Source organism: Pleuronectes platessa, chromosome 14, assembly GCF_947347685.1.
Source record: "Pleuronectes platessa chromosome 14, fPlePla1.1, whole genome shotgun sequence".
Classification (NCBI taxonomy): domain Eukaryota; kingdom Metazoa; phylum Chordata; class Actinopteri; order Pleuronectiformes; family Pleuronectidae; genus Pleuronectes; species Pleuronectes platessa.
In genome coordinates, this window is record NC_070639.1 from 24,453,696 (window position 1) to 24,477,045 (window position 23,350).

The following is a 23,350-nucleotide window of genomic DNA, read 5'->3' on the forward strand; positions in this document are numbered from 1 at the left end:
AAATAACGGTTATTATTTATATATAAGGTGTCTCGCCTGGGCCCCACGGGTCCAGGGAGGTGACGTGTGTCGTGTCAGATAACGGTCCCAGGAGGAACCAGTGGACCGACCCGTCTCCTCCATGTTAGTAACAGGAGCATCAGATTTCTCCTCCTCCCTGTCCCTGCTCCACTCCGAGGGGGCGGAGTCAGGGCGGTGCGCAGCTCTAACCAGATGCGCTGCGTTCAGCGGCGGAGCGGAGTAGAGCGGTGGAGACATCCGGACACAGCCGAGCCGAGCCGAGCCAAGCCAAGCCGAGCCAAGCGGAACCGAGCGGAACCGAGCCCAACCATGACGGCGCCCAGCAACTCGTACGACGTGATAGTGGTCGGCGGAGGGATATCAGGTGCGTGCTGCGTCCGGAAACTTTACTGTGCGGTTCTGCAGAGGGACAAGCGCGTGTGTGTGTGTCTGCGTGTGAACGTGTGCGTGTGGCTGTTTGTTTGTGCGCGTGTGTCTGCACGCGCGTGTGTGTGTGTGTGCGTTGTGCAGACCTGTTGCACAAACAGTGTGTGTGGATTAAAGGACCACACTGTTGGATGAAAGCTCAGTTTTCTTCCTCGTGGTGTTTGTTCCAGTTGCTCTGCCTCCTGTCCTTCTGTCCTCCTTCTCCTGTCCTCCTGTCCTCCTCCTCCTGTCCTTCTGTCCTCCTGTCCTCCTCTCCTCCTCCTCCTTTTCTTCCTCATCTTCTTCCTCCTCTTCATCTTGTATCTCCACAGCAGCAGCTAATCAGCCACAGCTCACCCAGTATTACATAAGATGAAGGTGTGTGTCTGTGTGTGTTGCATCCATAATGCTGTCATGTGACTTCAACTGTCTTATTTGACATAGACCCTGTCACTAAAGTTTGATTGTGTGTGTGTGTGTTGTAGCTTTGTAATATTCTCATTGTTGTACACAGAGTTTGTCTTTGCTGCTGTAACGAACAAGAGCAATAAAGTTTTATCACGTTATTTAATGAGCAGTGAACAGACTCACTCCTTGTTATTGTGATGCTAAGCTAGGCTAATCTACTCCAGCTCCAGGTCTTCCTAATGTAGTGGGGACCTGGGTTGAAGTCCACATAACGTAAATATTCATTATGAAATATTAATGTCATATGAACATAATGATAATAATAATGATGATGATGATGATGATGAAGCTTCTGCAGCTTCTGTCGAGGTCATGTCAGGAAACACTTTTTTTTTTTATTCTCTTTATTTGGACATGGACATGACAATGTCATTGGACGAACCAGATGCATTGTTTACAGTGTATTAGCATAAATGCTAGTTTACAACACCTGTCCACAGGAGGCTTTTTGAAAACAACAAAAGAAACTGAACAAGACAGAAACAAGATCAAATACTGATAAAAAACTGATAGTGATAATTAAAAAGAGTAAAAATGCAGTATACAGTAGAGTACAGAGCAGCAATATAATGAGTTGAATATATATATATAGGCTACGTAGAGAACAAAGGCAGCATGATCAAACAATAACCAGTTGTAAATTATTTGTGTGAGCACTGTTGATTTGATTTAGCACTGTTGATTTGATTTCCCTGTGACACGGAGGAAGGTGGTCGGTTGTAGATACGCTACACCCATGCAGTAACCTGTTTTATTTTGGTGGTCTGTGTTTTATTTTGGTGGTCTTAGTTTTATTTTGGTGGTCTTAGTTTTATTTTGGCGGTCTGTTCTCAGACAGTCATTGAACATGTCAGTGCTGCAGAACTCCACAGATCCTGTGATTCGATTTGAGCTGCAACACAACGATAAGACAGATTCTAGTGTGTGTGTGTGTGTGTGTGTGTTTGTGTGTGTTTATGTGTGTGTGTGTCTGTGTGTGTGTGTGTGTGTATGTGTGTGTGTGTCTGTGTGTCAGCGTCTACACACCCTCTAACTGGATGTGACACTCCTGCACACAAGCAGACTCTCAGGTGCAAAGTGCAGCAGGATTCAAACGTCCGTCAACTGGTTGTGTTGGGAGACGGTGTCCTGTCTCTCCTCCTCTTCCTCCTCTTCCTCCTCTTCCTCCTCTTCCTCCTCTCTGCCCGCTGCCGCTCTCAGACAGAGAAGAATTTGGGTCAGTGTCAGTTCACATCCCAGTCACATCCCAAAACAAATGCTGGAGGAGGAAGTTAATGTAATAACGCGGCCCTGTGTCACATTAGCTCGTTGTTATTACACCATTTGTTTATCATGTGGCCTTTACCGGCTCCACCGAGCTCCACACATAACAATCACTGTCAGACAGGAGGAGAGGGAGGAGAGGGAGGAGAAGGAGGAGAGGGAGGAGAGGGAGGAGAAGGAGGAGAAGGAGGAGAAGGAGGAGAGGAAGCACCCTTCTCTCTTCTTTCTCACTCTGCCTGCAGATTGTGGTCTTCCAGTCTGCCAGCCGCCGCCCACCAGCAGGAGCAGTGAGACCCTCGAGGGACAGCCAGCACTTTCTGAGAAACACTAAACCCTTGTGACAGCTTGTTATCAAACCAGCAGTAGAGAGGAAGGGGAGGAAGGAGGGGGAGGGAGGACAGGGGAGAGAGGGAAGCACTTCCTCTTTGATGTGCAGAGACGAGGGGTGAGAGAGGAAGGTCAGAGCGTCTGAGAGCGCAGGAAACGAGGATGTGAGCAGGGAAGTTGAGATGAAACCAGAGTGAGAGAAGTTCCACCGGCCTGGCTGCTCCTGAGCTGAATAACAATCAGCTGCTCAGTGAAGTGCAGGAGGTGCTTCAGAGAACTGGACCTGGCTCCAGTTCTCTGAAGCACCTCCTCAGGGATCTGCAGGAGGTGCTTCAGAGAACTGGACCTGGCTCAGGGAGCCGAGGCCGACAGACGCTGCTGATCAGACTCCTGCTCAGCAGGGAAGTGAAAGCAAAGCTCCATAGACACTGAGAACAGGATGTGTGTTCCTCACAATAAGAAAGTGAGTTTGGTGACTTGGCTCAAAGGTTGAGTCAGGGAAACTGTGATGATTGGTCAAAGAAGTGGTGACCTGTCACTCAACCCTCAGACTCCTGCTCCCCTCAGTTTTATGAGCTTTACAACGAGTTTCTACCAAATCTTCTTCTGTTGTCACTTCCACTGCGTCGTGAAAACAACACAAGCCTCATGAACACAGTGTGTGTCGATAAGAACAACACATACATAAAGTATCTTCCTCAGGAGTTGGTGGAGACCAAACACGGAGATACAGATAGAATACCTTTAGGTTAAATAAGAGTCAGTGTTTCAGCTGGCAGCATATTCCAGCATCTTACAGCTGAAGAAACACTTCTGGTCCAGATTCTGTCGCCTCCTGAATTCTCACGGTATTTTTCTGCTGTTTCTTCTTCGTTGGTGGAAGAAGCTGCAGCAGGTTTTAGTCTGGGGACATAACGATGCTGCGCTCTGGTCGATTCTACCTCTTGATGAGGTGTGACTGTTGAGCCTGGAGGACACTGTGTCCTGGTAGTATCTGAATGTCCTTAAAGCAGCAGGGACCCTCGTCTTCTCGTCTTCATCACTCCTTCTCATCCTCCGTCCAGCTGAGCAAACAGCGAGACGCCTCGTTATTAGTCCAACGCCTCGTGTGTAATTGTGTTTGTTTTGTAGGTGAAGTCGTGAGAAACATGCAGCTGTAATCTCAGCAGTTTTGTTATTAACGATGACACTGATTGTGAGAGACGCTCTTGAGTCTGATGGATGTTTGTACATCTGGAGCTGTGATGCGTTTCCTGCTCAGTGTTTGTGCGACAGATTGCGTTGTTTGTGTAGTCAGTGTTTGCGTTGAAGTGGGAGCAGCCGTTACGACTCCTGATATTTATCAGCCCCCCCACCAACAGGAAGTCCTCTCTTATCCCACCCTGTTCCTGCCCCCCCCCCCCCTCTAAACACAACATCTAGCTGCTGCTGGTCACTCTTCTGCTACCAGTTCAGTTCCTGTTGTAAACGTGTGTGTAATGTTGTGTTCCATTCCTTCTCATTAGTGCGTTATAGCTCATCATTAGCTTTTTGTAAACAGGTGCAGAGTGGAGTTATGAAACTCTGCGTTCATCCTACCTGGTTTATCTGGTTGATCTCTCTCTGCTCTGCTGTCGGTGTCACATCTGTCCATTTCACTCCATCGTGTGATTACTGTCGATATCACTCCTCAGTTTGCTGCCTGTAAACAGCCAATCAGTGTCTCCGAGCTGAGGACACAAGACGGTGTGGGGGGGGGGGGGGGGGGGGGGGGCTCTGGATCAATACGGAGCCTTTAGGCCTCGACTCGAGTGTCTCACTTGTCAATCAGCTGCTAGTGAATCTTCAGTTTCTTCACACGCTGACAGGGTTTAACATCCGAGCATCGTCAGACACAGAGCAGCTGATTTATTAAAGGATAAAGTGAAAAACTGAAATCATGTTTTATTTACGTGTTCAGCTCTCAGATGTGAAAGTGGGGAGACGATGACTCAACAGAATATTAGATGAAGACAAACTGCTGACTGTTGATTCAGTCACATATTTAGGATTCAGGCCGTTTCCTCTGAGTCTGAAGCTTCGTGTTTGTTCCATAGTTTCCTCTGATCTGTTAGTTCTGGTTTCACTAAAGAGTTTAGTTTGACATACGTACGTCCTGTCATCATCACCGACGTGGGCGGAGTCTATTTCGTGCTTCCTCTTCTTCTTCTTCTTCTTCTTCTTCTTCTACTGTTCTAATTGTTCTAATCATAGATATATATAAAGGCTAGATGTCTCGTCGGCATTGCCGGCCAATGGAGTCGAACGTCCGCACATGGCGGCCATCTTGCCAAAGGCGGCTCGCCCACCCATAACATTGTGTTGGTAGTGGTACATGTACTTTTTAAATACAATAAAACAAATAAATTATTGATGTATATTTGTAGGGAAATCTTGTACCTATATAGAACATTATTCAATTTTTTAGTATGCAGTGTCATAACTACATCTCTGACGTTTATAACAAACCAAACCGTTTAAAAATCGGTTGAAATTTGGATAGTTAACGTTATTTAAAAATTACGTACCACTACAACACAATGTTATGGGTGAGCGAACCGCCTGTGACTCCGTGGGCCGAGACATCTAGCCTTTATATATATATATATCTATGGTTCTAATTCTGTCTCTACTTCCTGTGATTGATCCAAAAGTCCAAACTCTCCAAACAAGTGTTTTCACTGCAAAGGAACAGACCCAGGTTCAGTTTGATCCAGACCCAGAACTCTTCTTCTGGTCTGAGGAACCTGGTCCCTCTCTCACTGCAGCTCCTGGTTCAGTTGAGGTGAAGCATCTAAAAGAGTTCTGGACTCTAAACAAGTTCCTGTCCAGGTCCTTACAGGGAACAGGATGTATTTAGACGTGTCAGTGTGACACTGGAAATAGACTGTGTGTGTTATTGTCTCTGACCCCCCCCCCCCTCCCCCCCTGCACACAGACACACACACACAGACTGACACAGACACACACACACAGAGTACACAACTGTTCCTGCCAAGTGGCTCCACCTTAACAATTACTGTTGTCAAGGAAACTGTGTCTGTCCCTACTGCTTGTTCCTGCAGAGGATGAAAAGAACTGTGTGTGTGTCTGTGTGTGTGTGTGTGTCTGTGTGTGTGTGTGTGTGTCTGTGTGTGTCTGTGTCTGTGTCTGTGTCTGTGTGTGTCTGTGTCTGTGTCTGTGTGTGTGTGTGTGTCTGTGTGTGTGTGTGTGTGTGTCTGTGTGTGTGTGTCTGTGTGTGTGTGTGTGTGTGTGTGTGTCTGTGTGTGTGTGTCTGTGTCTGTGTGTGTGTGTGTCTGTGTGTGTGTCTGTGTCTGTGTGTGTCTGTGTGTGTGTGTGTGTTCACTGAGCTTTGATTCTGCACTATAAGCTTCCAGCACCTTCAGGTCAAACTGAAACAACAAACCGTACGTCCAGGATCTCAGTCGATAAACATCCAGTCACGTTCATCTCCTTCCTCCTGTGGAACGTCTCAGAGGAACCAGACAACCAGGTCGACCTGAGCCTGAAGGGACAGTGGAGGAGACGGACAGAGGACAGACAGTCAACACAGAGATGAGGGACAAATACAGCTGGAGAAGAAAGAGACGGATTTACTTACATTATTGAACCGAACATTTCCTTCTTTTAAATAGTGCAGCAGCATCATCCTGTATCTGAAGCAGCCTGGTGTCACTAGAGACCGAGCCAGACGGGTTCTTCAGAGATCCAGAAAGAATCACCAGAGAAAACGTCTGAGATTCATCAAGTGTTCATGTCTTTTAGAGGAAATCTTGTAAAATAAATACAGTGATTTCACTGACTGGAGCCAGAACTCCTCTAAAGCTCCTCTTCGTCCCCTCAGTGTATTTAACTGACTCTGCAGATTTAAAGGAGGGTTGGGCCAACTCACGACCACATGATACATCTCAGGGGATTTATCCCATGACAATAATTTAATAATACATTTATTATTAATTAATTACTCTCAGGGAAATCTGTGAAAATGTCATACAATCACACAATGTTTAGGAAAGAGACAAAAAAGACGGAATGTAAAGAGGCTGAATTATTATTCATCTCAGTGAACTTCATGTTTCTCGAGGATTCATCTCTGACAGAAACCTTTTCCTTTGTGCTGCATTTCATTCTTGTCTCTTTCTTTCTGCTCCTCTGCTCTTCTCACATCATCTCACATCAGCTCTTCACAGATTCACAGCTGCTTCTTTGCAGGTTGAGAACTTGTCGTGTGACGTTCGGTACAATCGGCCTCGTTTTCCATTTCTCCTCCTCCTCCTGTCTGATCCCTCCTTAAATGCACATGCACAAAGGGGGGGGGGGTGAATGCGCCCCAGCTGCGCCTCAGATGACAGGAAGTCTGCGCTTCAAGGCCGCTGCGCCTGTTTGATAAATATCAAGCGTGTCTGTAGGTGAGCGGCTCCGTCAGCCTCCGTCAGCCGAGGAGGGGAAATGATTACGTCTTTGATTCTTTGTGGTTTCTGCTAAAGACCGACGACCTTTCTCCTCTTTAGAATCTCCACAGAGATGCTCTTCATGGCGGGGGGGGGGGGGGGGGGACGACCTTCAGGGTTCACACTTTAGATAATTGCTCGTTACAGATCTCCACTTCCTGCTCTCGTGTTCCCCTTCCCTCTTTTGTTGTGCCTGTGTCTCCTCCTGGTTGTTTTGAGGACACAGCATCGAACCTTCACCTACAGCTCACTTCCTGTCCGTGCAAGCGTGTGGTCGAACAGAACTATTGGCTGCACTGCCCCCCCTATGGACTCCAGTGGTACTGCTCCCTTCGTCCACTTCATCCGAATCCATATCTTTCAGAAGACGTACACAGAGGAAGTAAACATAGAGAAGCTATACATATATATATATAGAGAGAGAGAGTCTGTGAACTTAATCTCACACTTTCCCATCTCTCTGTTTCTGGTGGGTCTGCCCCCCCCCCCCCCCCCCCCCTCCACTGCTCCAGTTGAGTTGGTTCTTATTAAGTTGATTTGTCCTCCGTACAGTTCATTCATCTTTTGTGTCCTCCTGTCTGAGTGGAGGTAGACAACAGGAGAACCCTGAGTCTTCAGCGATGAAGACTTTGTTCTGAGCCTCGTATTGATCGGATCCTTTCATCACGAGGGAACGACGTCTCAATTAATCCAAACAAGGTTCCAGATCAAAGCAGCGTCCAATCAGGAGGCTGCGCTCCTCTGATTGCTCGAGGCACAAACAGGAGAAACAGACGCTCTTTGTTTTCCAAGACAGACGCTGACCTTTGGATCTGAGTGCAGGTAATAGCATCAATTTAACAGGGGGAAGATTTGTGAGCCTCTTCAGTGCTCTCTCTGAAGCCTGGCAGGCTGTGGGCGGCGGCCTCCTGCCGTCTGTGACCAGTCTGTGATCGTCAGGCTCCAGTTTCAAACAGGACGTGAGCACAAGTTCATGTAGTTTTAGTCCGAGGCTGTTTGATGGAGAAGATATTTAAACAGTGTGAATCCAACTGAGGGGAAAGTTCTCTCCTGTTGGGACATGATACCCCCCCCCCCCCCCCCCAACCGAACATGAACCCATGAACACAGCTGGAAAGAGGAAGGAGCTGTTCAGTGTGCGTCACGTTGGTTTTCCCATAGACGGTCAGTGACAGTTCTACAGTTGAGACTCAGCATGAAACTGTCCAGCCTAAATCATCTCTGCAGAATATTGTCAATATCTGACTCATAGATAGAAGTTTATGTGGATTATAATTTAAAGTAAAATGTGAACTATCAATAAACCTCCTAACAGTTTAATAGAATAACGTTGGTGTGTCGGTAGCGTTAAATTCCTTCAGTCCAGTTTCACGCCTCTCGACTTCCTAACCCCAACTGGTGATTGGTTTTCTTTTGTGTGATCTGTTTTATTTAAATATACCTTTATTCTTCTTATTTAAGATGAACACTGAGTTTTTAGCTGCACCGAAAAAATCTATCAACAAATAATAATTTACTAGTTTTTAACAGAAACAATTTATTTTGTGCTCTTCCATTGAGTCTCTTGGTGTTTGAGCCTTTCCACCACCGGTTGGACCTCAGCTCTGCTCTTGTGTCCGAATCGGATCAAAACCCTGAATCCAGGTTCTTTGTTCTTTGTACTAAATCCTTCACAGAAGTGTTGAGGCCGTTTGACATGTTAGTGAGAGAGTTCTTACATGAATCACTGTATAAGTGTGTGGTTTGACCAGGATTCCCTGAGTTGCTGCTCGTTGCTCTGCCCTCACGCGATCAGCTGATCACTGGTTGTGATTTGAAGAGTTTCTCGGCCTTTGCAAAAATGTGCCCCTCCCCCTGCTTCCCCTCCCCCTGCTCCCCCCCTCACACAGCTCCTGGACTTGCCAAGTCCAGGAGCCAAGTCACTGTGTAAAGGCAAATGTGAGTTGGTTAATCCTGTTTTAAATCCTGCTCAGGAGACGCCTGTGCACAAATTGATCCAATAAGAAAATAATTCATACAAATCAAACATCAGATGAGAAGGAGAAAACTGGATTTTTATTTTTTTCCTGTTCTTTGTTCGTTATTCTCTGAATAATCCCTTCATACTTCTCTGAAAGCTTCTTAATCTGGACGCCCTCACACAGGATGAAGTGCTTCTTTGTCCTGAAGGTGCAGCACCAAGCGAACTGTCAGAACCTGTGAGAGCCGGTGTCTTCAGCCCTCACTGAGGAATCATCACTCACATGTCGTCTGTCTGTCTGCAGGGTTGAGTGCAGCCAAGCTGCTGAAGTCTCACGGACTGAACCCTGTGGTGCTGGAGGCCCGGAATCGAGTCGGTGGTCGAACCTTCACTGTGCAGGTACGAGCCCACATCTCAAACACACTCATATAAATAACAAGTTCAGTTTGAAGTCTGTGTCTGAAGTAAAACAGTCGAGTTCCCTGTGAGTCCAGATCCTCCACAGCCGCCTCCTGGAGACTCGTGGTTAACAGATCTAGAAGTTTATTACTTTTAAAACAACTTGACCTCCAGAAATAATCCAGATGTTGATTCTGATCTCTGAAGTCGTGTCTGTGATCTAATGAGACAGTGAAGTCATCTGTCGGCTCATTTCCTGTCGTTGTGACCGAAGAAAGACGATTGTTATTTTACAATATTTCACATTTGACACATAGAGTTTTGTGTGATCTGCATAGAGATGGGATTTAATAGTGTTTCTGGTTGATCACCCCTGTGGTCAACTCACTTGTGAAACCTGTAGTGGACCCAGGACAGATCCGTGTGGTACTCCATGAGGAGAATCTGTTCTTTGTGATGTGTAACTTTAAAAGAAGAATAAAGTTGCACTCTGATTGACAGGACTTCACTGAGCTAAGGGCTGTGTCTTAAACTCCACCCGTTCCCTCAGCCAATCAATGAGCCCCATTTAACAACAAAAGTAAAAAAAATACAGTTCATTCACGTCTTTAGCCGACGCTAGCTAACGTCTTACTGTTAAAAGTAAATTGGTGTGATGTGATGTCATCTTCTTGGTGTTTGTCTTTTGTGTGTTTTTCAGAATAAGGAGACGAAGTGGGTGGATCTGGGCGGGGCTTACATTGGACCGACTCAGAACCGCATCCTCCGATTGGCCAAAGAATACAACGTACAGACGTACAAAGTCAACGAGCAGGAGAGACTGGTGCATTATGTCGAAGTGAGTGTCCCGGCGTCTGTGTGGACAGATCCATTCACACGTGTCCTTCAGTGTTTCCAGTTGAAGCTGGAAACCAGTTCACAAGGATGTGGTGTTTCTATTATTCAGCCTCCTCCATTCAGCCGAGGAATTTGGGGGTGTGGTAAAATATAGAACCTGTCAGTTTAATGCAGCACAATTTAAAATGACTTGTGAACCAGATGTGACACGAGTCTCCCACGGCTGAGACCGGAATTCACCCGGCAGCTCCTCTGACTCGGAGGTAGCTTCGAGTGCGCCTGTGATTCCTGACGTCTGCTGAGCAGCATTAGTCCCTGCAGATGCTAATCTCTGCCGGGGGGGCTTCGGTAATACACTTCCTCTTCCCCCCGAGTGGCTGAATGGAGAGTGAGAGCAAACAAAGAGGAAGAAACAAGGAGACGCTGAGGCCACGGTTCTTTGTCCTGCTTGTTCTTTGCTCCATATCTCATTAGTGTGTCGTTAACACAGTCGTGTTCTTACCTGATTTGATTTGCTGCTGCTGCACTGAACCCCCGACTGTAAACCACTGCCCAGTGTGTGTGTGTGCAGGTGTGTGTGTGTGTGTGTGTGTGTGTGTGTGAGCTCTTATCATCTTATCTCTTTCTAGGCTTTGTTCAAGTCAGTAAATCTCTTCTCCAGAGATGGACTCTGAGCCTGTGGCCGGGGGTTGTGCTCACAAACTCACACGAACACACACTTTCACTGAATTTCATAGGAAGCTGTTTGTTCTCTCACTTCCTGTTCATGAGGAGGAGGACGTGGAACTACTTCCTACAACCAGGAATCTGCATCACAGAGTTCATTTAAAGACTTAATCAAGGTCTCAGGCACCAGGACGTTCATATCAGATCCTTTTAGTCCCGTCAGACACAACATGGAGCCTCCAGGACTCGGACTCGACTTCCCACAGAAGTTTGGATCAGATAGGAACGTGGTGGAGTCGACATCTTCACGTCTCAGAAGGTTGTGAGGTGTTTGCAGCTCGTTCAGTTTCCTGCTGACGGAGAGCAGCGCTGTCTTCTGCTGCCAAAAGATGTCCCTCTGTGGAATGTGTCAGCTGAACGCTGCCCAGAGCTTCACGCCGCCTCCGGCTGCTTCTCACATGCATCCTGCTGCCGCCCTTTACCCATGATGCACCTGCACCCGAGCGTCCATGGAGGGGAAGATGTGATTCATCCAACCAGGGCACGTTCTCACATTTCTTCAGGGTTTTCAGCAGATTGTGCTTCAGTCGCTCTTCTGTTTGATCGGACCTTCATGTTTATGTTGTTGAACTAGTTTCAACTTCGCCGACATTCACACACTTCAAGTTGAGTTTTGAGTCTTTGGAGGCGGGGCCAGTGGCTGATGCTCCCGTCCTAGTGGCGTGGTTTTTACGTGTCCAAGTTTCGGGACTAAATCCTCGTCATACATGTACACGTGTGAGCCCGTGACCCCGTGACCTGTGATTCAGCGCTGATGGATCACTGACCTGCTCCTGCACAGCGTGACCAACACAATGAATCTGAGCTTCAGAGACTTTTAATTGGACGAAGGCGTCAGAGCTCTGAATCCATCCAGCTGGTGTGAGTGCGTCTCCTTAGCTACTATCTGAGCAAGATCCACTCAAAGACCTGATGTTCACACACACACACACACACACACACACACACACACACAGATACACACACACACACACACACACACACACACAGAAGCATGCGTGCCACTCGTAGCTTCCTGGCTGGTTTCCATGGCAGCATGCCTCATCGAAAGCTGCTCAGTCCTATCAGTGTCAGCCGTTGTGTGTTTGTGTGTGTCTGTGTGTGTGTTTGTGTGTGTTTGTGTGTGTGCATTGATGCGTTTGTGTGCACACATGCAGTTGGTGTGGGGGGGTGAGGTGAGGCCTGTGTTCACTGCTGCTGAACCAGACTCTGCAAGAAATACTGTGAAAACCTTAAATCTCTCTCACACCAAAGTCTGGTGATATTCACGTCCTTTAAATTTGGTCCAGAATCAAAAAATATAAAAATATAATAAATAATAAACCCTCGTTAAATAAACACCTACATGGACAGAAATATCGTCTCAATCTGGTTAATATCAGAATCTTTTCATCCATGTAAACGTCCCTCGTGTCCTGCTGCTGTGGACATTCACCTGTTCACCAGCTGAGGACAACTGCAAGTGAAAATTGTCCCAAACTAAGACACCATAAGACACAAGGAGAGACAGACCTCGACACACTGAGTCCACAGCCGTGGTCTTCATAGATTAATCTCCGGTTATTGATTAACTGGCTAATTGTCTGATATGTGGAGGAACCCAGGGTCACATTGATCTGAACCACTTAATACATGCAGACACAAGCACTGAGTGGATGATTTTGAGATAAGATATGATAAAATAATCCTTTATTACTCCACCCATGGGGTTGTCCCACCACCAGCTGTTCAGCTCCTCCCGACCTTCAACACAGAGACACTGATTGGACGTTAGTAGTTTTCTAACGTTGATAAAACCTCAGAATCTGAAGCTCAACACGTTCACCAGCGTCACTTCACCACTCGCTCACTATGTCTATCAAACGTGTTGAACTTCTCTAGTCTCTGCACAGACGTCCCTATGGAGGACATGTAGCCTGATCTGAGGAGGAGCTGGAGACACAGTGAAGCAGCGTGTGTCCTGAGCCATTGTGTGATTAGGGCTAGCTCTCGACCGAGCCGCGGAGCTAATCAGCTTTTCTGTGGCAGATTGTAATCCAAAGGGCCGGTGCTGGCTTCCCTTATCACTCATCTGCAGCTCTGGGGTTTATTAATGGGGCATCACTATCAGAGATGTGGAAACAGACTTTGATTCAACACTAGACCTGGTTATCAGACACTGAGACGCCGAGGACCTGGCGTCCTCACGAGGAGGAGTGACGGCTGCTGATGGAGGAGACCTGCACACGGACGTTTAGACGTTTAGAATAAAAGATGTAAACTCTACTCAACGTTAATCACAGGTCACCTGAAATGAGAGGGAGGTGAAAATCAAGAAGAACCTACTGGACCCAGACGTCTCGGCTTCACTTTGGGGAGCGGTCATGTCGTCCATCTTGAATCAGGGTCTATGGCTCGGATTAATCATCATGTGGCTGCAGGGGGCGCTGTTACTCACAGGCTGTTGCTTTAAGTCTCTCCTGTGTTTTCATCCAGACTCAGACGCAGCAGATCAGATGAAGCAGGAACTAGATTTATGACAGAATCCTCAGTGAAGCTTCAGTTCTCTGCAGTGAGCTTCAGTCTGAGGATCATGATGAAAACATGAGTTTCAGTTTCTTACAGATTTGCTGATGAGCAGCTTCAACACTTGATGAGACGACGGGTGTGAGGTTTGAAATCATCGTCCGTTCTTCAGCACAGAGACTCGTGTGTTCATCCAGTGAAGCTGAGTCGCTGAAGTGGACGCAGATGCTGCTGCTAACACCCCCCCCCCACACACACACAGACACACAGACACACACACACACCTCCCCCGTCCTCCTGTCCTCCTCGGCGTCTCCCTGCTGACAGACATGAGTTTCAGTTCGATAAGAAGCAAACTGAACGATTCATTAGAAGTAAAGTCCGTCGGGGGGGGGGGGACATTTGTCAGATAACGAGACGCCGCCGAGCAGCAGGCGTCTGATTGGTCGAGGGACAGTGTCATCATGGTGATGGAGGTTACATCAGACCTGGTTTCTTCTTCTCATCCTTACAAACACAGATGTGGTAGATTCCTGATCGACCGATCGAACCTGGAACAAACCATCTTTTATTTTAATACTTGAGTATTAACGCACGTCTCATTCACAACCTTATTAATAGAACCATTTATTGAAATTAGATGTTTTTTATGTTTTTTGAAACGATGAAAACTGATACACAACACAACACATCTTGTAAAACCTTTGTTTGTAATATGTTGACAAAATATTATAAATTCATCTAAACTGGTTAAGGGTAGATAACCCCTTTGTGTTGCGTGGGTGAGGTCAGAGAAGAATCTGTAATAAATGACATTGAAAGCCAAGTGAGACGTTCTCGACCGGAGCTAGAGACAGAAGCTGTGTCTCCATCGAGTGTCCTCAGTCTGGACTTTAGAGGATTTCTGTGATGGCTGTCTCCGGCTCGTCCCGTCCTCCTGCTGGTGTCTAGAGAGGTTGAATCCCCCGTCCTGTAGAAACATCTGAGCTGTCAGCTGTTTGAACTGATTGGACAGAAGGACGTTTATCATACAGAGTCACAACTGGAGACTGAGCACAGACCACAGAATGAGAGTGATTCCAGAGAGTCTGTGGCTCTGGGCCTGCAGCCACACACACACAGAAACACACACAGACACACAAACAGACACACACTCTGTTTAATGGGCTTTAAAAGAAAGCATCTGAATGTGAGACACGTCCTCCTGCAGAGACGTTCATGCTTGAACAAACAGGTTTTGTACGTTATGTGAAGTGATCGACAGTAAAAAGAAAAGGTTCTGGATCGAGGACGTCCTGGAACCAGAGAGTTCATGTCAGGTGAAGAACCTGGAACCAGAGAGTTCATCTCAGGTGAAGAACCTGGAACCAGAGAGTTCATCTCAGGTGAAGAACCTGGAACCAGAGAGTTTATCTCAGGTGAAGAACCTGGAACCAGAGAGTTCATCTCAGGTGAAGAACCTGGAACCAGAGAGTTCATCTCAGGTGAAGAACCTGGAACCAGAGAGTTCATCTCAGGTGAAGAACACGTGGACGTGAGAATCCATGAGAAGCTTTAACGCTGACTCATGGTTTCATGGTGATGTTTAACCATGAGGCAGGACGAGCTGCTCCCTCAGAGCCCGACACATAATAGATTATCAGTTTATATGAGACATGTCAGTATCTGAGTTTTTAATCTGCTGAGCACTTTCATTTCCAGAATAAACAATACAAATAAGCTGTTTTTATATTGATATTAAAACACAAGTTTAACTCAAGTAAAGTTTATGGTTAAACTGTAAAGTATCAAACTTCATTTACATTTCTCTATCATAAGGATTTGATTTTAAGAATATTTATATCGGCCGATTGCAAAACAATCTGTCTGTACTTTGAGTTTTTAGATGAAAAATATTGATTTCTCTTGATAAAACTAAGGTTCCAAGAAACCTGAATGGAACCAGTTCAAGGACCAGTTCAATAAACCTTCTATGAGCTCTGGTTCTGTGTTCATCTCTGTTGTGTAATCTGCTGAGTTGACATTAATGACCTTGATCCCAGTGAAGTTAATCAGTCGTGAGATTGAGCAACAGATCCAGAGTCCGGCCTCATAAACAAAGTGTGGACGCTCGTATCAGGTGTAATGAGTCTGAATCAGAAAGTGTTGCACAACCGAGTCGGTTCCTTCTACTAACAACCTTACATACATGTAGTACATGTAAACAGTCTGAGGAACACGTGAATATAAAGTTTACACATTTAATCAAAGAGGCTCAAGGATGAAGAGTTTATGTTTGAAGAGCAGAGATCTCGACAAACATTAGATCTCTGCACGTTAAAGAAAGAGGGGAATACTTCTTATATCTGAATGAGTTATGTTTCAGGTCAGATGATGATGATGCTGATGATGATGATGATGATGCTGTGTGTTGAACAGGGAAAGTCGTACCCGTTCAGAGGCTCCCTCCCCCCCATCTGGAACCCCATCGCCCTGCTGGACTTCAACAACCTGTTCAGGACGATGGACGAGATGGGCAAGGAGGTGAAGTTCTTCTGTTTTTCCTTTTCCTCTCCTCGACTTGTTCTTTTCTTTAATATGTAACATGTTGTGTTTCAGATTCCCAGGGAGGCTCCATGGAGAGCTCCTCACGCGGAGGAGTGGGACAAGATGTCCATGCTGCAGCTCTTTGAGAAGATCTGCTGGACCAGGTAACACGAACCCAGAGAGAGAGTCAACAGACGTTTAGATGTTAGACGGTTCCAGCTCTGATTCTCAGCTCCTCTCTCTCTTCTCAGTGCCGTTCGACGCTTCGCCACATTGTTCGTGAACGTGAACGTGACGTCTGAGCCCCACGAGGTGTCGGCGCTCTGGTTCCTCTGGTACGTGAAGCAGTGCGGAGGAACCATGAGGATCTTCTCCGTCTCTAACGGGGGACAGGTGGGTCAAGCTGAGGCGTGTTCTTCACCTTCCACTGAAACTGAGGAAAACAATCATCTCTAATCCAACAGGACAAGTTCAGACTGAGCGTGTTCATGTTGATTTAGCTCCTGACTTCCAGTGACTGGCAGGAGAATTCCTCCCACAATGCAACAGTGGAATGCACTGAGAACACAGAGACACTAACCATATGGAAAAGGTCACCGTCTGTTTCATTCTGCGTTCCACAGCTTAGCAGAACCTCTCTCTCCCTCGCTCCGCTCTGTCGTTCAGCCGTCGTCAGTCTGAGCTTCTCCAAAGTAAACTCTCCCTGAGGTTCAGGGAACGTTCAGAGGAACAATGGAGGCTGGATTCAGGAGGAATCCACAGAACGTTATCGGCTTCTCTCCTAAATGTAGATTGTACTCTCCTTGAGGAGTCAGGATCAGACTGAGAAGAGATCTAACCTGTGAGAGTAGATCAGAACCTCATGATGCTGACACCCCCCCCCCCCCCCCCCTGTTTCCGTCCTCCTGCAGGAGAGGAAGTTCGTGGGCGGCTCCAATCAGATCAGCGGGTTCATGGCGAAGGAGCTGGGCGACGGCGTGAAGCTGGAGTCTCCGGTTTACAGAATCGACCAGAGTGGAGACCTGGTGGTGGTGGAGACGCTGGACAAGCAGACCTACACGGTAACAAGACCAGCACGTGATGACACTACTGCAGCTGCACATTATAATGATATAATAACCATAAAGAATTCTGTTTTATTCATAACATCCAAAAGCTCCTCAAACAGACTGTGTGTGACAGATAACTTTGATGTGTTTGGATCTTTTCCTCTTTTCAAACTTCTGGGGCTTTGTGTCATATTGACAGTGACATAAAGAAATGATTAATAAACCATGAGGCTCCTCTAGTGCTGCTCTGTGCTGCCCCCTGCTGGTTGCTAGCTAACCTGCCTCACACTTTCTTGCTCCATTCATCTCTCTCTCTCTTTTCTCTCGTCCTTTATTCTCAGGCCAGGTACGTGATCGTGGCGACGCCCCCCAGCCTGAACCTGAAGATGCACTTTAACCCCGAGCTGCCGCCGCTCAGGAACCAGCTGATCCACCGCGTCCCCATGGGCTCCGTCATCAAGTGCATGGTTTACTACAAGGAGAACTTCTGGAGGAAGAAGGGTACGAAGGGGGGGGGGGGAGAACAGCCTGAGGTTATAAAGAGAACAGCGACACATACGTTCAATCTGACAACTTCCTGTTTCCAGGTGTAAATACAGCATCACACAGAAGACTCCTTTTCACATAACTTCATATTATACCCTTATGAAAGTGTTTCATGTTTGGCAGATTTCCCTGTCCATCAAAAACCTTGTTTTTTCACGTTTGCTTGTGTGTGTGTGTGTGTGTGTGTGTGCGTGTGTGTGTCCAGGTTACTGTGGCACCATGGTGATCGAGGAGGAGGACGCTCCCATTGGCCTGACGCTGGACGACACAAAGCCCGATGGGAGTGTCCCTGCGATCATGGGGTGAAGACAGAGATTCAGAGAGTGACACTGATCATGTGACTGTGACTGACATGAAGGTTGATTGTTTGAAAAGCAGGAGGAACAGGAAGGAAGTGAATCTGTGGTTTAACTTTCAGATGTCTCTCTGGTGATGTCACAGTTTCCTGCTGAGGACAAACTCAATAAAACATTAATTTAGCTTTTAGATCAGACTCTAACTTCAGAGACGAGAGACAAATCATTTATCTTATAGATGCAGCTGTGTGTCCTTTGTCATAATGTGTTTGTGTTGTGTTCACAATGTGTGTGTGTATGTGTTTGTTCACTTCTTCCTTCTCATGGATCATTGTCTCCTCTCCTTCAGGTTCATCCTGGCCCGTAAGTGCAGGAAACTGTCCGGACTGACCAAGGAGGAGAGGTGGGTCCCTCAGAGGAGACAGAACCTTCACACTGTCCCTCAGAGGAGACGGATCATTGACACTGTCCCTCAGAGGAGACAGAACCTTCACACTGTCCCTCAGAGGAGACAGAACCTTCACACTGTCCCTCAGAGGAGACAGAACCTTCACACTGTCCCTCAGAGGAGACAGATCATTGACACTGTCCCAGCTGCAGGATCCTTTCTAATCCAGACTGTTGTTGCTGTTTTCAGGCTGAAGAAGATCTGTGAGATCTACGCCCGGGTTCTGGACTCGGAGGAGGCTCTGCATGTGAGTTCCTCCTCAGACTGGACCTCACTGGTTTCTGAGTGTCACAGACTCCATGTTCTCCTGGAGAACTCCCACTCGGGGACGGGTTTGGTTCTGACCCGCGTCCACAGGGAGACGTCCTGTGGAGCAGCGCTGCTCATTATTCAACCTTTACTTGTTTCCTGAGTGTTCACTCTGGGATCCCGACCCACAGTGAACACACGCTCAGCCACAGCTGCAGCTGCGTCGCTGGTTCGAACCCTCATGTGTGGTCCTGTGTGTTTCAGCCGGTTCACTACGAGGAGAAGAACTGGTGTGAGGAGGAATATTCTGGAGGCTGCTACACAGCTTACTTCCCCCCAGGGATCCTCACCCAGTACGGGAAGTAAGTCTCCACCACGTCGGCATCCGTCCTGTCGTCCTGCAAACAAACAAACAAACAAACAAACAAACAAACACAAAGGGATGAAACTCACCGTCAGTGAATCACAGATGAGCTGTAGTTCCTCATGTCCCCTGCAGGGTGCTGAGGGAGCCGGTGGGCCGGTTGTACTTCGCTGGGACGGAGACGGCCACAGAGTGGAGCGGCTACATGGAGGGGGCGGTGCAGGCCGGAGAGAGAGCAGCCAGAGAGGTGAGGGCGACCAAGACCCCGACCAAGACCCCGACCCACTAAAGAGACTCCTTCCAAGACCAAGACCAAGACCCCGACCCCGACCAAGACCCCGACCACGACCACGACCCACTAAAGAGACTCCTACCAAGACAAAGACCACGACCTCGGCCACGAGCACTAAAGAGACCAGGAGATCTGCTCGTAGTTAGAGTGCAGGTGGGAGGAGTCTCACCTCCTCCCACCTCCCACTCCTCCCACTGTAGTTTGACAATAAGAAACAAGTTTAATATTCACCAGTTTCTTCAGTACAAGTGGATTCATGACTTATTGTCCCTCACATGTGGGACCAGTCCATCTTTAAAACCTCTATAGAACTTAATACCCTTACTAATTAATTCAATAATGAAATGATGAAAGTTGTTGATTTAGATTGAAGGATGAAGTTCTCAGTGTCTCATCGACTCGTTGACGACTGGTCTTCATGTCTTTGATTCTGTGGAATTGAACTTTGACCTCTACACTTGTCTCTCGTCTCCTGAGTCTCGTCCTCCTGTCTGTTGCAGGTCCTGTGTGTGATGGGGAGAATCCAGCAGAGTGAGATCTGGCAGCCGGAGCCTGAGAGTGTGGTGAGACAAACTTTCTACAGATTAACAGGAAGTGAAAACCTGGATGAACGTGTCTCACACTCGTGTCCGTCCCCCGACAGGAAGTCCCCGCTCTGCCCTTCGTCACTTCCTTCTGGGAGAGGAACCTGCCGTCGGTCAGGGGCCTCCTCAAGCTCACCGGAGTCTCCGCCCTCCTGACGCTGGCCACGGCAGCGGGCCTCGTGGCCTACAAGAAGGGTCTCCTCCCCCGGAGCTAGAGCGGGGGGGGGGGGCAAATCTCAACAGACACTGTACTCGAGTTCTTCTAGTGCACCGCTCCGTGTTCAGAGTGGTGACCTGTAGGGTCAGGATGTTATTTGGGAAACGCCCGGTCGTATCACAGACTGTTGAGCTCAAGCACCGTCGAGCACAAACGAGAGAGAAACAGAAAAGATTAAACGTAAAGAGACGAGAGAAGAAGACTTGAGCTCGTCAGCCAATCAGATTGAAACAATGAAACTAATGAAGAAAACGAATCAAATGAGAAATAGATATATAACATATATATGATGAATAATGTTCCACACATTGCCAATGACACTCCCATTGATCACATCAGAGTGTATTATCTCTGTGTATGTGTGTTTGTGTGAGTGTGTGTGTCCGTGTGTGTGTGTGTAATTACCTCTGATGATTTTCGGTGCTGATCCACTCACGTCACGTTCAAACACTTGTTTTCACGAAATTAAAAACCCCAGCAGAGGATAAAGATGAAGTGATATTTTTATTTGTATTGTTTTTATTCTGAACTCAGAAGCTGATTCATCTCAGAATCGTCCTCTCAGAGATTCTGTGTTTTCAGACGATGTTGATTCATCATCAGATCCTCGTTCGTGCTGCTTCAGTAAAAACTCCATGAAAATCCCCGACTGCGTCAAAGTGAGTCCGACTGAAGCCTCGTGAATTTGTGCAGATTTGTGACGTGTGAACCGAAGTGACCTGTGCAGCTGTTTGTATTGTAATGTTGGAGCGACTCCATGAAATCCACTTCCTGTAAACATCACTTCACATCTGAACGTTCCTCAACCTGAAGGAACTTTGACTCTTTGAAACAGAAATACTAGAATTAATAAAACTAAACTTATATTACTTTCTAGTTTGAGTTAGAAAGGGAAAAGAGACATTAATACTTTAAACTAAACTTTACAGCTGATGGACGAACAAATGTTATATTATTATAACATGAAAATCAAGGTTCTATCCACGTTGTTAGAATTTAAACATGACTGAGTTTTTACATCTGTTGTGAAGGTCGTTCTGTGTTCGAGAGAATCCTCTGTTCCAAAGATGTGTGTGTGTATGTGTGTGTCTGTTAGTGTTTGTGTGTAGTCTGTTGTGCCTTAATTGAAGTCCTAGTGTTTTTCGTGTTTCCTCTCAAGTGCCTGTGTGACTCTGACACTCTCCGCCCTTTGCTCCTCCCCCTCCTTGTCCCGCCTGCACTGGAGGTCAGAGGTCAGATCGACCAGGTTGCTGGTTTAAAACCTGTTTTACCAGAGTTGTGTCATCACTGTTAACGTGACTCTGGTGAATCCAGTTGTGTGAACAAACTAAATAAAGATGGACGACACGTCTCCACTAAAATATCTACGATGCAAACGATGACGTCATGTGAGGTTTAGTGGAGTTACATCATCGAGGCCACGCCCACATCATGCAACCATGGCAGAAAATACACAAAATATTCTCACAAAATAAAAAATAAATAAAAACACGATGCTACTTTCAAAATGACTTTAGAAAATGTAAGTTTCTTTAAACGATTACAGAAAACTTTTTTGCCATGCAGCTACTGCCTCTCACCAGTAGGGGGTGCTGCAGCCCCACGTCTCAGCTGTCAATCATCATGTCTCAGAACATTTTTATTATTATTAAAACCAAACTGATCAGAAAATCTGAAGAACGACCTGAAATGACAGAAACCATCTTTAACAAACAATTATTCAACGTCTACTTTCATTTTGTTTGTTTGTTTGGTCCATGTCCCATCTGCTAACATGGAGGAGGTCGGGGCTTGTAATCAAAACGGTGTCGTCTGTGATCAGATTGTTGAATTTGTCAAGCTGTGATCTCCAGTGTGTGTGTGTGTGTCTTGTGTTGGCAGTGTGTCTCTGTCTCTGTTGTGTGATGACCTCATGTCAGCTGTTTTACCCCCTCGCCTCTTTTTCTACTGGTTTTCTTCTCACAGGAGCAGAAACACACGTCCTGAACCACAGAACTCGTAGAGAACTTTAACAGAACTCGTACAGAACTCGTACAGAACTCGTACAGAACAGAACCGACGTCTCGTGTGTGTAATCGTCCTCCGTCCCTCGTGTCTTTCTCTGTAATTGAGCCTCTTGATTCTTCCTGTGTCTCGTTGATGTCTATGATTCCTCAAACAAAGCTGGTGATATTTAAAAAGAAAGAAATGTGAAATAAATCTTTTCCTCGTATGAAACTGTTCCTGTGTGAGGTTTTTATTTGTGTAATAATCCAGAGATAAAAGTAAAAGAGTAAAAGTCCTTGAGTTTGTTTCAAGTTTCCTGTGACTTATGCTTTTGAAAAAAAACTTTTAGACATAAGAAAAATATTAATACATTTATTTTTGATGGTTGATTGAAAACCTGAATTTGAATCTGAGCTTTGAAATAACCCAAAAAAAATAAAGCAGAGACAAGTAGAAACAAAACTTTTCTCTCTGAGATGTCTTTCTTCTCGTTACATCTGGTTTGTCACAGAGGAAATGATCCATGTGTTTGACTCATAGACTGAATATAAAGGCTTTGACTGGGATGTGCTGCTGTTATATTGCAGCGCCACCTGTGGGTCAAAAGTAGAAAAGCCACCACCGCTCTGCAACAGATGCAGAAATGAAAACGTCCCATTTTTAAGTCCAGAGTTTTGATCTTTTGTGTCAAAGACAAAACTCTGATTTTAAACTCAAAGTGATTTCAATGTGTTTAACTTTGTGTTGAACTAAATCAATTTATTTAATCAATAAACACATATATGTGACTCTTCATAGAGGGTTAATGTATTCTGCTTGTGTTGTGTCATTTCAATAAACACATTCTTCATGTGAATAAACACAATGGGTGTGGAGGGCCATCTAGTGGTGAAGTTACATATTACAGCCACCTCCTCTGATTCCTCTGGAGCTCTGTCTCCACTCTGCCTCCCAGCAACAAGGCCCAGTCAGAGCCGCTCTACACACAAGCTGCTGCTGCTTCACCCTCTGGATCCTCAGGACACAGCTCAGCCTCCGTCCACACACACTGTCCTCTTCACACTCAGCTCCTAGAAGATCTCTTGCACCTGTTGAGAGAAGAAGACATCAGTGTTACAGAGACTCACTTCATCAGCTGTGACTCAGTGATGCAGCTCATCCAGTAGAAAGAGCAGCAGGGACTTCAGTCCTGTTCAGAGGTGGAGCAGCTTCCTCTCTGCTTCATGTTCACGTGTTGGAATGAACACGCTAAGAGCTCAGTGTGTGTCCTCTGCATGTCAAAGTGCAGAGTGGACACCTGAGAGGTGGATTTACTGCTGTTACAGGTGAAGCCATGTTTCACTGTGTGTTGATGAACATCTGCTTCTGACAAACTGGGACCAGAGGAGACAGATGGACCTCAGCAGAGGTTCT

The 23,350-nt window shown here is 46.5% G+C and overlaps 2 protein-coding genes across 5 annotated transcripts in view; one reads left to right on the top strand and one right to left on the bottom strand.

Moving 5' to 3' along the window:
- The first annotated feature begins 230 nt into the window (after nt 1–230).
- On the top strand, nt 231–22,168 carry mao (monoamine oxidase). The gene is made up of 15 exons (XM_053440495.1): nt 231–385; nt 9,218–9,312; nt 10,013–10,150; nt 15,799–15,903; nt 15,979–16,070; nt 16,158–16,299; nt 16,818–16,967; nt 17,297–17,456; nt 17,707–17,803; nt 18,147–18,200; nt 18,435–18,492; nt 18,759–18,856; nt 18,994–19,105; nt 19,651–19,713; nt 19,794–22,168. Exons 1-15 carry the CDS (start codon nt 331–333, stop codon nt 19,947–19,949), a joined length of 1,575 nt encoding a protein of 524 aa, XP_053296470.1. The 5' UTR covers nt 231–330; the 3' UTR covers nt 19,950–22,168.
- Nucleotides 22,164–23,350, bottom strand: part of LOC128456343 (NACHT, LRR and PYD domains-containing protein 12) — a 28,384-nt gene continuing 27,197 nt past the window's right edge. For all 4 annotated transcript variants that reach the window (XM_053440462.1, XM_053440460.1, XM_053440463.1 and 1 more), the window contains one exon: nt 22,164–23,025. In XM_053440462.1, the coding sequence (XP_053296437.1) occupies nt 23,001–23,025 (25 nt within the window). In that variant the 3' untranslated portion in view covers nt 22,164–23,000. The remainder of the gene's footprint in view (nt 23,026–23,350) is intronic.